The 14,037-nt window shown below is 41.7% G+C and overlaps 1 protein-coding gene across 1 annotated transcript; it reads right to left on the bottom strand.

The window, feature by feature from the left end:
• Positions 1-644: 644 nt before the first annotated feature.
• On the bottom strand, positions 645-13,779 carry LOC107290618 (cytochrome P450 3A9-like). Its single transcript, XM_015819517.2, is given in 13 exon segments — positions 645-1,086; positions 2,464-2,626; positions 3,225-3,451; positions 3,854-4,014; positions 5,050-5,155; positions 5,708-5,835; positions 6,557-6,705; positions 7,901-7,989; positions 8,528-8,641; positions 8,955-9,054; positions 11,423-11,475; positions 12,159-12,252; positions 13,588-13,779. Coding segments are annotated over 13 exon segments (1,554 nt in total). The 5' UTR covers positions 13,659-13,779; the 3' UTR covers positions 645-987.
• Positions 13,780-14,037: the final 258 nt, after the last annotated feature.

Here is a 14,037-nt window from a genome sequence, read left to right as displayed (position 1 = left end):
ATTGCATTCTGGGTCTTTCTGTTGCCTCTAGCAGCATGGCAACATGTTACTCTCATTTACCCTTCTTGATTGTTCTAAAGCCGTCTTTCTCAACCTCAGCAACTTCAAGTTATGTGGACTTCAATCGCCAACATTTCCCCAGCAAACACTGCTTGAAAAAGTTCTGGAGACCGCAGATTCTGCATTATTGGTTATTCTACTTTATTACCCACTTCTGAGAATACAAATTCTTCCAAAAGCACTAGCAAAAGTTTTTCCTCTGTGCAACCTGTCTTTTGCCCACATTAAAAATTTACCTTTCCACTAAGGCAACTCAAGAAGAACAAGACAAAGGGAAAGAAAGTGAAAAAAACATCCTTTATTTATCTCGTATGTCTATATTTTACATGCTTGCTTCTTTTTGAAAATAGGTATTTTCTGCCAAGAACAGCAAGGAGGGATGGCTAATTATAAAAAAAATACAATAGAATGCAAACCAAGCCATTTAATAATTAGTTAAAAGCCCATTAAAATTCATCCATGTTGCAGACTCCATCCAATTAAAGCCTGTTTCAAGACTCTCCAAGGTTGGATGAGGTCAATTTTACATATTAATGGATATCAGTGGATATCAGAGAGAAAAAAATCATTTGACATTTCTTGGTGGAAAGTTCCAAATTCTGATGGTGATAAGAACAATCCAATTCATGTACATGTGAGGTCTGGATTTGCTAACTGGATTCATCACCGGCTTAATTTATAGTTCAAGAATGTTCAAAATATCAAGTTATACATCATCATTAACATCAACAACTAATATTAACATCTCCCCCACCTATTAAGTGCATTGTTATGATTTCAACCTTATAAGAGCCACTTAAAGCAAACAGGTCCATCTCTCCAAAGCTATTTAGTGAATATTTCAATGGTTTTCTTCCAAGCTTCTGCAGAAGACAAAACCCCGAACTGTAAAATCCACTGCAGGGATGATACAGCCATGGCTTATCTTTATTCCTCACTTTCTCAACTGTCTGATCGTGGGACTAACTTCAGAACGATTGGTTTCTCCGGGACTAAGAAAGCTTGGTTGCTCATCACCAGCGGAATCTGCAGAAGAGGGAGAGGCAGAGAAAGAAGAAGTCAGCCAACAGGATAACCCAACTCAACTTCCAGATTCACCAAATCGAAAATCGCAGCAAAAGGTCAGTTAGGGCCTTTCCAGGTCTAAATAGAACCATGGAACACAACCTCATTCCTGCTTCAGCAGGGAGTTGGACTAGAAGATCTCCAATAGAAGACCTCTTCTATTATTTCTGTTATTTGGAGATATCCATTGATATCCAACACCTTTCAGAAGTTTCAGGATACTAGACCAGGGGTAGTCAACCTTGGCTCTTTTATGACTGGTGGACTTCAACTCCCAGAATTCCTGAGTCAGCCACGCTGAGGGGAAAGGGAGAGGTTTCCAAGCTGAGCCAGGCTGGCTCAGGAATTCTGGGAGTTGAAGTCCACGAGTCATAAAGCGACCTACGCCTAGGCCAGAGGTAGGCAACCTTGGCTCTTTTATGACTCGTGGATTTGAACTCCCAGAATTCCTGAGCCAGCCACGCTGAGGGGAAAGGGAGAGGTTTCCAAGCTTAGTCATGCTGGCTCAGGGATTCTGGGAGTTGAAGTCCACCAGTCATAAAAGAGCCAAGGTTGCCTACCCCTGTACTAGACAAAGAAGGGCCCAGGCTCAAGGTGTAAAAGAGTTCTGTTGAAGGGCTGCTCCTGTAGAAATCTCTGATCTAAGTGGCTACCCCTTTTCAGAAGACAGGGAAAAAAAATCTCCCGTAGTCTTCCAGTATTTCAGAGGCTGCCACAAAGAAGTGGGGGCTGCCCTAATCTGCAAAGCACTTCCAAGAAGCAATGGGTGGAAACTGACCAAGGAAAGAACCAACTTAGAACTAAGGAGAAATGTCCTGATGGTGAAAAAACAATTAACCAGTGGAACGGCTTTCCACCAGAGGTTGTGGGTGCTCCATCACTGGGTGTTTTTCAAGAAGAGCCTGGGCAATTAATTGTCTAACATTGCAGTGAAATGGTAATAGGTTTCCTGCTTGAGCGGGGGGGTGGGGGGGTTGGACTAGAAGACCTCCAAGGTCCCTTCCAACTCTGTTATTCTGTTAACAGATCTATTCCAAATCTTTCTCACCAAGAAACAACGGATGGAAACTGACCAAGGAAAGAACCAACTTAGAACTAAGGAGAAATTTCCTGATGGTGGAAACAATTAACCAGTGGAACGGCTTTCCACCAGAGGTTGTGGGTGCTCCATCACTGGGTGTTTTTTAAGAAGAGCCTGGGCAATCAATTGTCTGAAATTGCAATGAAATGGTAATAGGTTTCCTGCTTGAGCGGGGGGGGGGGGTTGGACTAGAAGACCTCCAAGGTCCCTTCCAACTCTGTTATTCTGTTAACAGATCTATTCCAAATCTTTCTCACCGGTGTTTCTTTGCAGACTCTAAAGGAGAAGTGCTGCATAATGATGGCGATTGCAACTTTCATGGAGACCAGTGCAAATCTCATTCCGAGGCAGTTCCGGGGCCCAGCTCCAAAGGGCAGGTATGTGTAGGGATCGATGTTTTCTTTGTTTTCTTTGCTGAACCTGGGTGAACCGAGGAAGGAAAGAATGTCAGGAACTGTAAGAAGGCGCTAGGACCTCCCCACGTGTGAATGGGGCCTGGGCATGGCTTAACAATGTCTTACCCCACTACGTAGATTCACTGGAAATGCAACACCCCAAACAGGCAAACGTTTTGACTGAGTGCATCATGTGAGCTCAGAATTAATACACTAGGGATTCCGTCCTGTGGCCAATCCAATAGCCACCCTTATCTCGGGTGCATAGAATCAAAACCATAAGTTGCAGTTCAAAAGATGTATTGCTCTAGCTCAAACACAAGAATTTAGTCAACTAAAGTTCAATAGCAAATTGGCACCAGATAAGGGTCAATGGAATTCAAGAGTGGTTGGATTTTGATCACTTGTGCCAAAGTTCATGCCACAGGAACAACTCCAAACAAAAGCCCAAGAAGGTATTAAAAACCCACCATTCCCTGCTACATGTGGGCAGCTTTCCCACAGCCATCTTTCTGTCTGGCTCTGCTCTTCAGTAAACTGCAACCTTATTTCTAAAGCAGTCTCCATTTTGTTTATTCCCAGCTTGGATTGGACCCTGATGAAGATTTTTCTTTCTACACTACCTCTCAGGTCTGAACTCTTCCGGTTCCGGCCAGTATTCGGGGACCCGATGAAGAACGAGGGGTGGGATCATCACTACGGTGCCTTTGGGAATGGTCATCCCATTGATTTCAACATCCGTCTTGGAGAGTCTTTCAATACGCCCTCCGAGGGGATATACTCTCTGGGTTTCGTTCAGCACCATGTCAAGGTATTCCAGCTGCATGATGGCATCGTAGGTAAGCGGTGCCTGGAGGGGAGGGAGATAATTAAAATAATTAATTTCACATCCAGTCCACTTTTTCTCTCACAGATAGAGGCAAAGGTCTCCCTTCCCATTTCTACGGAAGCAGAATAACCAAGTTGGAAGAGACCTTGGAGGTCTTCTAGTCCAACCCCCTGCTCAAGCAGGAATGTTGGCTCCTTGTGGGTCAAAATAGGCTAACAGAATTTCCTAACATTAAACTGGTTTCTGCATTAACGCCACGATTCTGTGTCTTGCAGGTCGGATAACAGAGTCGTGGACTTCTCCTCGCATCATTAATTCAATAATTCAGATATTATTACTGCTTTTAAGCCATCCAAGCAAAGTGAAATGAATTCACTGTGCCGAACTGCAGACCTATGAGTTAACAATCACCACACTCTTTACCTTGTTAGGTAAGACAGTATCTATTTCCTCTTGAAGCTTCTTCTGAATGTCTGGGTGAGTGGCTAAGCTGTAGGCCATGTAACCAAGGGAATTACTGGTGGGTTCATATCCAGCAAAAACGAAGATAAAAGCCTGGGCTAAAATTTCTTTATCAGTCAGGCCTGCAAAATAGAAATAAAAACAAATAGGGGGATACAGTACAGAAACTTTACTCTGGGCAATCATTATGAGTTTATACCAAGGATAATAATGGACCTTGCCTCGTACTGTTTTATGTACTTTGAAACACAGCTAAAAGGTGCCAAACCTCCTAGGGCTTCATAGAACAGCATTGATTGATGCTGACTCTGCTTTTAAAAAAAAATCACATATGCAGTCTTTTTTTTTGTTCTTTGAACCATCGTATTCTTGGAAAAGAACTTCTCGCTAGCATTCAAGATGGACTTTTGAGGTCCTGTTGATTGAAACTTGCAAGTTCTACTGGAAAAAAAAATCTTATCTTGCCAGGTTCCCATAGGTACAAGGTTCTTTAAAAAAAATGTTATGCTAAGTTGTGGAAATTAATATTGGACCTACTCCAGGTACGTGGTTATCCTGAGAAAAATCCATCTATGGAGTTGTTAAAAATTGATATTGACTTGATGACACGTAGTCAGTCAGGTATGTGAACTCTGAATACCAACGTTGGCTACTGTATTGAGATGCTGGGACTTTAGCAAGTTACTTCCAGTGAGCCCCATCACATATTTCTTGGCGGTTTACAACCATAATTTATGAGAGCAGGGCTCCAATAACTAAGGAGCTGTCACAAAGAAGAGGGGGTCAGCCTATTCTCCAAAGTGCCTGAAGGCAGGACAAGAAACAATGGGTGGAAACTAATCAAGGAGAGAAGCAACCTAGAACTAAGGAGAAATTTCCTGACAGTGAGAACAATTAACCAGTGGAACAACTTGCCTCCAGAAGTTGTGGGTGCTCCATCACTGGAGCTTTTCAAGAAGGGATTGGACAATCATTTGTCTGGAAAGGTATAGGGTCTCCTGCTTGAGCAGGGGGTTGGACTAGAAGACTTCCAAGGTCCCTTCCAGATCAATTCTTCTGTTATGAGCGGGATAGCTAGGACTTATCAACCAATCAATAGAAATGCACCACAAGACTTAGAAAATGTATAATGCTAAACAGGAACGGGGCGGTATTACCTTTATATGAGTGTGCCAGTCCGTTGCTTGTAGAGTTTTTGTTATTATTTTCAGAGTTCTTGTTCTTTTGGGATTCAATCATCATCTGGAGGAAATCCATACGGCTCTGGAGATCAAATGAATGCACCAATGAAAACAGAAGCTCAAGATCCCTCGGGTGTCAATAAGCATGAGGGGAATGGAGGAAGGGACAAAATACAACTGGTCCTTGACATAAACCCGTCACAACAGCACTGATAAAAGTATGACTGTTTTTCACACACGACCGTTGCAGCATCCATTCATGGTCACGTGTTCAAAATTCAGCTGCTTAGCAACTGGCATGTACTTGTGACGATTGCAGCATCCCATGGGGGGGTCATCTGATCCCCTTTTGCAACCTTCTGACCAGCAAAGTCCATGGGGAATCCAGATTCACTTCACAACCCTGTGACTCATTTAACAGCTGCAGTGACTCACTTAACAACAGTGGCAGGAAAGGTCGTAAAATGGGGCAAAACTCGCTCAAAGACCATCTCGCTTAGCAAGCAAAATGTTGGGCTCAGATTTGGTCATGAAGTCGAGGACTGCCTGTTTCATGCACACACATTCCTTTTATTGGAGAACATTTTGGACAGTTTTTTCCTCGTCCGAGTTTCAGCAGAATCTTAGTACTCACCCCCTGTCCTTCCTTCAGTCGTGATTCCTTCATTTTTATAAAAGATTTGGAGAAGAAGTTCAGAGCTGCTTTCGGAAAAGCGGTGAGGTCCAATGCACTCAAAATTGGCATGAGTGCGGGGAACATAACTGAAAAAGAAATTAATTGTGAAAAACACAGCCATATCCCTGGAGGAAAACATTATTTTATTACACACTTGTTTTTTTCCTTCAAAAGTATCCAAGGTGAGCAACGAATAAACATTAACAAGATTTACTGAAAAGGCCAGCGTCTGCAAACGCCACTGGCCACTTTGCAGGTGCATTAAGAGTCTCCGGATTACGCAAAAAAATGCATCCTCTTCTATGAAAATACAGTGTAAAGGTTGTGTTTGTATCGCAGCAAGAGAAAACTCAAAGCAGTGTCATTATCCGTCATTAATTGGGAGCAGGTGCCTTGCAATCTGAAGTTCATACCTGCTGTTCAGTTTAATTTCATTTTCAAAAGCTCTCTGCAAAAGATCAGTCCAAGCTGATCAGGAAAGGGAAAGAGAAACAGTGACAGAGACAGAGGTGGACGAAAAGAGGCGTCCACTCATTTTTGACTCCGATTAGAGACGTCTATAGAGCAACAAAACTACATTGCACCAAAGATACACCCCTTTGGGCTCTGCATGTAACCCCATCTCAGTCACACCATCTTCTGTGAGTAGATTGCAATCAAGAGGGAGCATCTCCCAGGAGAAGAAAGATTTCCCATCTCTCATCTCAAACGCAACAGGAGGTCCTACCTAGAGGATGAAACTCAGAGGACAGATTCCTATGGACGAGTTAGGGAAGCCTTCCCTGGATTCCAGAAATCAGAACTTACATGCAGCAATGATCCGTGGATCGAAAGCTCTGAATTTGGTGAGCCTCTTGATCTGCTTGACAAAAGGATCTTTGGGGTTGTTCATGGAATTGATGTCTACGCCGAATGAAGTGCTGGTGACCACATCCATGCTGTAGGCGCCGAAGACGCTAAGAAGAGAAAGGAGAATAACAGATGATCCAAGCTGCAGGTGTTCGGTGACAAAGGTTTAGGAAATGGCTGTAAAGCCAGACAGAAGATACATCAAAACATGGGTAGCCCACACAGAAATCCACAGCTTCCTGATGGGCTTGGTTTGTTTAAACATCAGTTTCAGCTCTTGAAATCCCCAAACACATCTGGAGCACGTCAAGTTGAAGAACATAGGCCTGATGTCACCAGCAGCAACGTTCCAGGGTCTTGGACTGTAGCCTGACCCCGAATTGAACTGAGACATTCAACATATAAGGCCAGTTGTTGCAATTTGTTTAATATTTTGTAGGCTGCAATTGGCTTGATGTCTTTGCTTTCCAGCTCAGGGGTCCAGGCTCATCCTCCATAGAGACTTTGGGCAAATATATCACATTTGGTTCCTATCATTTCTCAGTTTCTCTATTTCTGATCTTTACAGATATGTCAGTGTTGAGATAGAGATAGAGATAGAGATAGAGATAGAGATAGAGATAGAGATAGAGATAGATAGAGATAGAGATAGAGATAGAGATAGAGATAGAGATAGAGATAGAGATAGAGATAGAGATAGAGATAGAGATAGAGATAGAGATAGAGATAGAGATGAGATAGAGATAGAGACAGAGACAGAGACAGAGACAGAGATAGAGATAGAGACTGGATGGGAGAGAGCTATGATAGATGATTAGAGAGAGAGAGAGAGAGACAGACAGACAGACAGACAGACAGACAGAGAGACAGATAGACAGACAGAGAGACAGAGACAGAGACAGACAGAGAGACAGAGACAGAGACAGAGACAGAGAGACAGACAAGAAAAACAGAGATACTAAAATGTCTGTATTTTGGTGCACATTTCCTCAAGTTATATTTCTCCAAATCCCTACATTTTAATTTGCAATTTTCTCTAGTATAAATACACTGAGCATTTGCAAACAAACTCCATTAATATAATGCCTTTTTCTATGCATTTTTCTCCAGATTTGTCCCAAGCATTCTTTTGAACTCTGAAATGTATCACAACGGTACACATTTTCAAAGATAACCACATTTCACTCTGGATGTCGGTCGGTTAATGAGAAATGACTTTCAAATGTGACATAACTAAATCCATCTTTCCCACATCCCCACTTGTGACAGGGCTGGATGGTCTTCCTGCTCCACAGAACTTACTCTTTCACATCTATGGGCTCATCGTTTTCCATTTTCTTCTGAACATTTTGAATTAAAATCTCCCCGTAGTGTTTAATGATGGGAAACATCTGAAAAACAAACCCGTGGACACATTTTTAAACATTTATGGACAGTTCCCTTTCTTAGTTACTGATGTGTTCCAACAAAGCCTGTGGCTGATTCATAAATAATTACAAATTCAGCCGGGATGGAGATAGTGGCACTCTTTCTTAGGTTTGACATGTTCTGCAAAATTTATTTTTCTTTCTCCATGGGACATTTTAGGGCTGGAATGAACAGGGATCAATGTTTTTTGGATATCTGTTATGGCTTTTTGTAAAACTAAAATGTCATTTGAGAGGTATGGTCCTCACAGTCCATATTTACTCCTAAACAAATCTAGGATTGCACTGTAAATTCATCAGATGATTAGAAAAAAAACCCCCACAGATCTCCTAAATAAGCAATGTAGGGATCCTTCCTTCCTTCCTCCCTCCCTCCCTCCCTTCCAAAATTCAGCTCTAGTTTTGGGGTAGGAAATGAAGTTTAGAGGAAACTTCTTTGAAGAAAGAAATTGAGGAACTCATTAGAGAAAGTTCTCCATTCTTTTAAGGTTTTACTTGTTACCTCCTTCAGCTTCCCGCTGGTGAAAGTCGGAGAGAGTACAGTGCGAATCCTCTTCCATTGTTCGTCCTGGGTCATAGAGACTGCATTTTTTAAGATTTCTGGTGCGGGGAAAGCCTAGGGATCCGGAAGAAAAGATCAGAATATTCAGATTTCAAAAAATCAGCCTTGTCTGAAGAAACCTCTGGATGCAAGCATCACCAGATACCATGATAGTTGGGTGATAAATTCACCCATATTTTGGGGAGGTGAAGGCGTTTACCCCCTGCTCCCGATTAAAGTGGATGTAAGCAAACATCTCAATCCGGGCTCAATTTCATATGTTTCAAAACACGAGGGAAATAAAAACCCAGTTTTCTCCTCCCATCTTCTGATTTAAGACACAGACATTCATTTGGCTATCTGGGGGTTTAAGATGCAAGCCACTTACTCGCCGGTTGGTAAAAGTACTGTAGCATTCCTTCACTAAGACGGCCTTGATAACTGCAGAATCCAATACAGCAATAATAGGTTGACGGCCATCGTAAAGTCTGCATTCGGAAGAAAGAAACACACAGACATTCTGATGTTTGTTTGTTTTTAAAGAAGATATATATTCTCTGAGGTTATAGAGCAGGGGCCAAGTTTTCTACTTGGCCCCTGCTCTAGTTTGAGGAATAGATCTTCCATCATCCCCATCCAGCAATTTTGAAGAGGATGGGATGTGTAGACTGGTATTGCCGAAGCAATCCTGAGTTGGGAGAGCCTTACTGTGATGGTAGTGTCAACGCTGCAAATACTGTATATTCTTGCTTTGACAATATGCAGAACTGTCTGGCATTTTTATAGTTAAATCAGGCAACAGTGAAAGCCCGGGGAAAAAAGAAACCGGAAGTAAATCACATCTTCCAAGTTAATTGGAAGATGTGAACCATGACCCCAAAATACCGGCGGGGAAAAATGCCTGGAATGTATGTGCAACGGAAAAGAATCTCAGATCTAAGCATTTCCACCATGCCGTACTGACGTCTCTGTAACCTTAATAAATGCTTTTAGGAAAAAAATATGCCTGAAAGTCCTTTTAAGTGTTTCGTTAATCAGACACATGACAGGTAGTCTTTGTGGAGAATCTAAAACAGAATGACTGATAGTTATATGCTACAGAAAACTCTAGCAATCAGAAGAGACTACTTGCTGATGGGTTGTCAGCTATTCTTTTCCAGATGATGGGGTTGATGGAAATAACTTTTCTTCCCTATAGACAGCCACATGTGCCAATATTCCATTCAGTTGCCCAACTCTGAATAGAGTTCACTTAACTGGGATTCCATAGAGGAACTAAGTCATGTTGAAAAAACTAATTGAGTCATCAAATCGTATGGTTGCCACCTAGACAGAGAAGATGACAACATTCTGACCAAAGGCAAGATCAAACCACTTATTTCCCGTTGGCAAGAAGATTCCATGGATAAACATGTTGTCCATGACATAACCGAGAGAACAAATGATGCAAAGGATATTTACTAGTGGATTACACAACCTCCAATTCAACAGAGACAATTAGGGGACTGGAGGCCAAAACATATGAAGGATGGTTGCAGGAACTGGGCACGTCTAGTCTAGTGAAAAGAAGGACCAGGGGTGACATGATAGCAGTCTTCCAATGTCTCAGGGGCTGCCCCAAAGAAGAGGGAGTCAAGCTCTTCTCCAAAGCTCCTGAAGGCAGGACAAGAAGCAACGGATGGAAACTAATCAAGGAGAGAAGCAACCTGGGATTAAGAAGGAATTTCCCGAGAACAATTAATCAGTGGACCAGCTTGCCTCTGGAAGTCAAGGGTGTTCCATCACTGGAGGTTTTTAAGAAGAGATTTATCTGAAACAGTATAGGGTTTCCTGCTTGAGCAGGGGGTTGGACTAGAAGACCTCCAAGTTCCCTTCCGACTCTGTTATTCTGTTTTTCGCATGAATGAAAACAGGGAAATTTCTACCCTAGATCATTTCGTGAGCCCTCCCTTCCCTCCCTCCAACTTTTCATGGCTGTTTACAGTCTGGGCTTAGATCTGTTTACTTTCTAGGAAGGAGCTTCTCTGCTCTTTTAACAGCCAAGCGGATAATCTCCACGAAAAATCATATTTGAAAAGGGCAACTATTTGCTTTGTTGAAGCACCAGCAACAACCCATTCTTCTGCCCAGTAGCTTATCAACAGAAAGCCATTGTATTTAGCTATTGTACAGCCAGTCCAGCTTCCCCCCCCCCCCCTAGATAGATTAGTGCCGGGATGCATAGCTTTAAAGACATCAGAAGAAGCCGTGGAAAATCTCCAGCAAGGCTCCAAAGGGAAGGGAGGAACATCTGGATTTCTGTTTAATTCTATAATTTGGGACGGGGTAGCTATGAAAGAGAGACCCAAAGGTCCTTAGATTGCTAGAAGTTTATAAGCCTTTCTGTAGCTTTGTGAATATATGCATAATAAAGAAAAAGTGTAATTTCATTCAGAAATTTAGACTGCAACCCGAAGCAATTTGTTTTAGGAATAGATATTTTTATCAGGCTGATGAGAAGCAGAAACCAATTCAGAATCATCAAACCTGCTGATGAATATTCAATGTTGGTTTGTTTCTATTTTTATTTATTTGTCCTTCCTTGCTTCCTTCCTTCCTTCCTTCCTTCATTCATTCATTCATTCCTTCCTTCCTTCATTCATTCATCCATTCCTCTCTTTCTTTCTTTCTTTCTTTCTTTCTTTCTTTCTTTCTTTCTTTCTTTCTTTTTTCTCTCTTTTTCTCTTTCTTTCTTTCTTTCTTTCTTTCCTTCTTCCTTTCCTTCTTTCTTTCTTTTACCCTTTCTATCTGGGCCATGCTTAGTCTTCCTTAGATCTGGACTGAGAAATAGAAACTTGGAATAAATAGAGTGCTTACCTCCAGATCTTCCCGTATTTCTGGTAGCATTCGGTGTCAAACTTTATAAACCCCTGGGGAAAAAAGATGTTAAAGGTTTAGAGAAAATGCATCACACGAACTGCTCAGCTTGTTAACAGAGAATGCATATCCTGGGCTTAATTGTGATTTTGTGGGCTACACACATTGTGGTCTTTGTGGGCTTCTCCCTCCATCACAACAATAGTGTTAAAAATTACATTTCACATGATGGTCAATATTTTCTGTGTATTTTTACAGAGAACTGTGGGATACTAAATAATGTCTGCATTATTTTCTAATAATAATAATAATCAGCTGTGGCCAATTAATTATGACATTTTTGGCTGATCATCAGAGTTGCTAAATTTAACATTCACGCTACACCTCTAGGTTACCCAAAAAAAAAAAATTTAACGTTCAGAATTGGTGCATTGCTTGCCTGCTTTTTAATAAAAAGAAATCATTATTAACAGTCATGGAAACAAATGACACCTACTCCGTTTTTCTTCTTTCAGATTAAACAAAAATATTGTGTTTTTCATGGGCTCTAAGCACTGTGCCTTCTTTATCTCAAGCAGGGATGGGGAACAAGGGTCCCTTGATGACTTGTGGACTTCAACTCCCAGAATTTTGAGCCAGCATGTCTCAGGAACTCCACAAGTCATAAAAAAGGTCATCGTTCTCCACTCCTGCTCTAAAGGATGAGTTGGTCCTCTACGTATCTATGAATACTCACTTTGCGGTAATTCAAGACCGTCCCAAAGAAGGGCAATGGGGTTGGACCAGAAATCCCCAAATTGCTGAGAACTCGAAATGGCCAAACGCCATACCTGGAAAGAGAAAGACATGTGGTTCAAACAAAGCCAGGAGATGTTTGCTGAACCATGCTTTATTGAGTAAATCTTACTCGGATGGTTATGCCCTAAAATTTTAAAAAATAATAATAATCACCGTAGAGGTTCTTGGTGTTCTCTGAGCTTGGTTGTTTTCTTGCAGACATTTCATAACTAGGTAACAACATTAGCTGGTAGCTTCTTCAGTCTCAGCAAGTTGGTTGGGAGAACCTCAAATATGTCCTCCAGGGTGGTTTCATACAGCATTAGGCAAGAAGTCAAGTCACCCTGGAAGGCATATATGGGGTTCCCCTAACTAACTTGCTCAGACTGAAGAAGCTACTGAGATAAGCAGCAAAATGTTTCGAACCAACAGGAAAAGACAAGAAGCCCAGTTGCTATGACTCAACTTCCGGATGTAGCTGCTTATGGTACTCAGCATAGGAGGCAAAGAGGTTGATGGTGCAATTAGGTGCCACCCATTGATATCTCCTGCTCTCAGCCACCCTTTTCCGCATCTTAAAATAACTTAACTGAGATTTGTTGATATTTATCCAGGTAAATGACTCACCAACTTCCTTTTGCAAGCCTGGGTGAGATATTTTATAGATAGCTGAAATATCTTATCATCGATGTTTAAAAATATCTCCTTCTATATTGGGGTCCCGTGATTTGCTCTAAGTAGGGCTTTCTTTGAAAACAGCCTGGAGAACTCTTATCAATCCAGTTTCTAACCTGGATTGATAAAAGTATTCCTCACCTTGGTGTGGGTCAGAGAAAGTGACTTAGATGCAACCCCTCCTAAGAATTAATGGTGCACAGACAAGGTTTGAACGAGAAGCTTCAAGTTCTGAAGACACGTCTCTTAATGTCTACAATTAATTAAAAACATTCTGGATAGAAGATCAGACTTGATTCATTATCACAGTCTGTACTGGGATTCCTAGCTGCCCATCAACAAATAGTGCTGAGTGAGTTTACTCTTTGTAGACTGGTTACACCCATCCAACCTGTTACGTTAAAACTTTGGGGTCCTTGGTGGTCTCTGAGCTTGGTTGTTTTCTTGCAGACATTTCATTACCCAAAAAGGTAACATCATCAGGACTAGAATTTTGCTCAGATAGCATACCCAACTCCCTTTTAGCACTGGTGAGGTTACCTACTTGGGTTATGAAACGTCTGCAAGAAAACCACCAGGCTCAGAAAGCACCAAGGACCCCACAGTTCAACCCTGTGCTGCAGATATTCTCGACTTTGAAACTTTGGAGCAATGAGGAAAAAGAACAAGAAGGATCAGAAAGGAGGAAAGCAGAAGAACAGAAGGATACGTACAGCAGAAGAAGTCCCGTCAAAAGCACCAGCATGAACCATGTCTCCATGGATAAGGTAGGAAGAAGATCCATCGTGATTCTTGATTCTTTTGGCTGGGTGATTCTTCTATGAGCTTCAGTCCTTGAGTGGACAATTCTGAGACAGTCTTCTTCTCACAATGTCTTGGTTGTCCTTTGTCAGCCTTCTTATGACTGGAGATGTGAACCTGTCCTGATGGGACTTTCTGCTATATTTATCTGCAAAAGAGGAGGAGTCATCAGTGCTCCTCCTATTGATACACGATAGGCTGTGAACTCAGATTAACTTGCTTACCCTCTTATGAAAGAGCAATTCAGACCGGCTTTGTTAGCAAGAACATTATGTACTTCGAAACTTTTATTTTCCTTAACAAAATACAGAAACACATATCAGCATGTGCTTTGTTAAGTAATCACAGATAACTTCACTTAG

Source organism: Protobothrops mucrosquamatus, unplaced genomic scaffold (genome assembly GCF_001527695.2).
Source record: "Protobothrops mucrosquamatus isolate PMUCROS unplaced genomic scaffold, P.Mucros_1.0 scaffold942, whole genome shotgun sequence".
Lineage (NCBI taxonomy): Eukaryota > Metazoa > Chordata > Lepidosauria > Squamata > Viperidae > Protobothrops > Protobothrops mucrosquamatus.
Note: the sequence above shows the minus strand (reverse complement) of the source record. Positions and strands in the feature narration are given on the sequence as shown.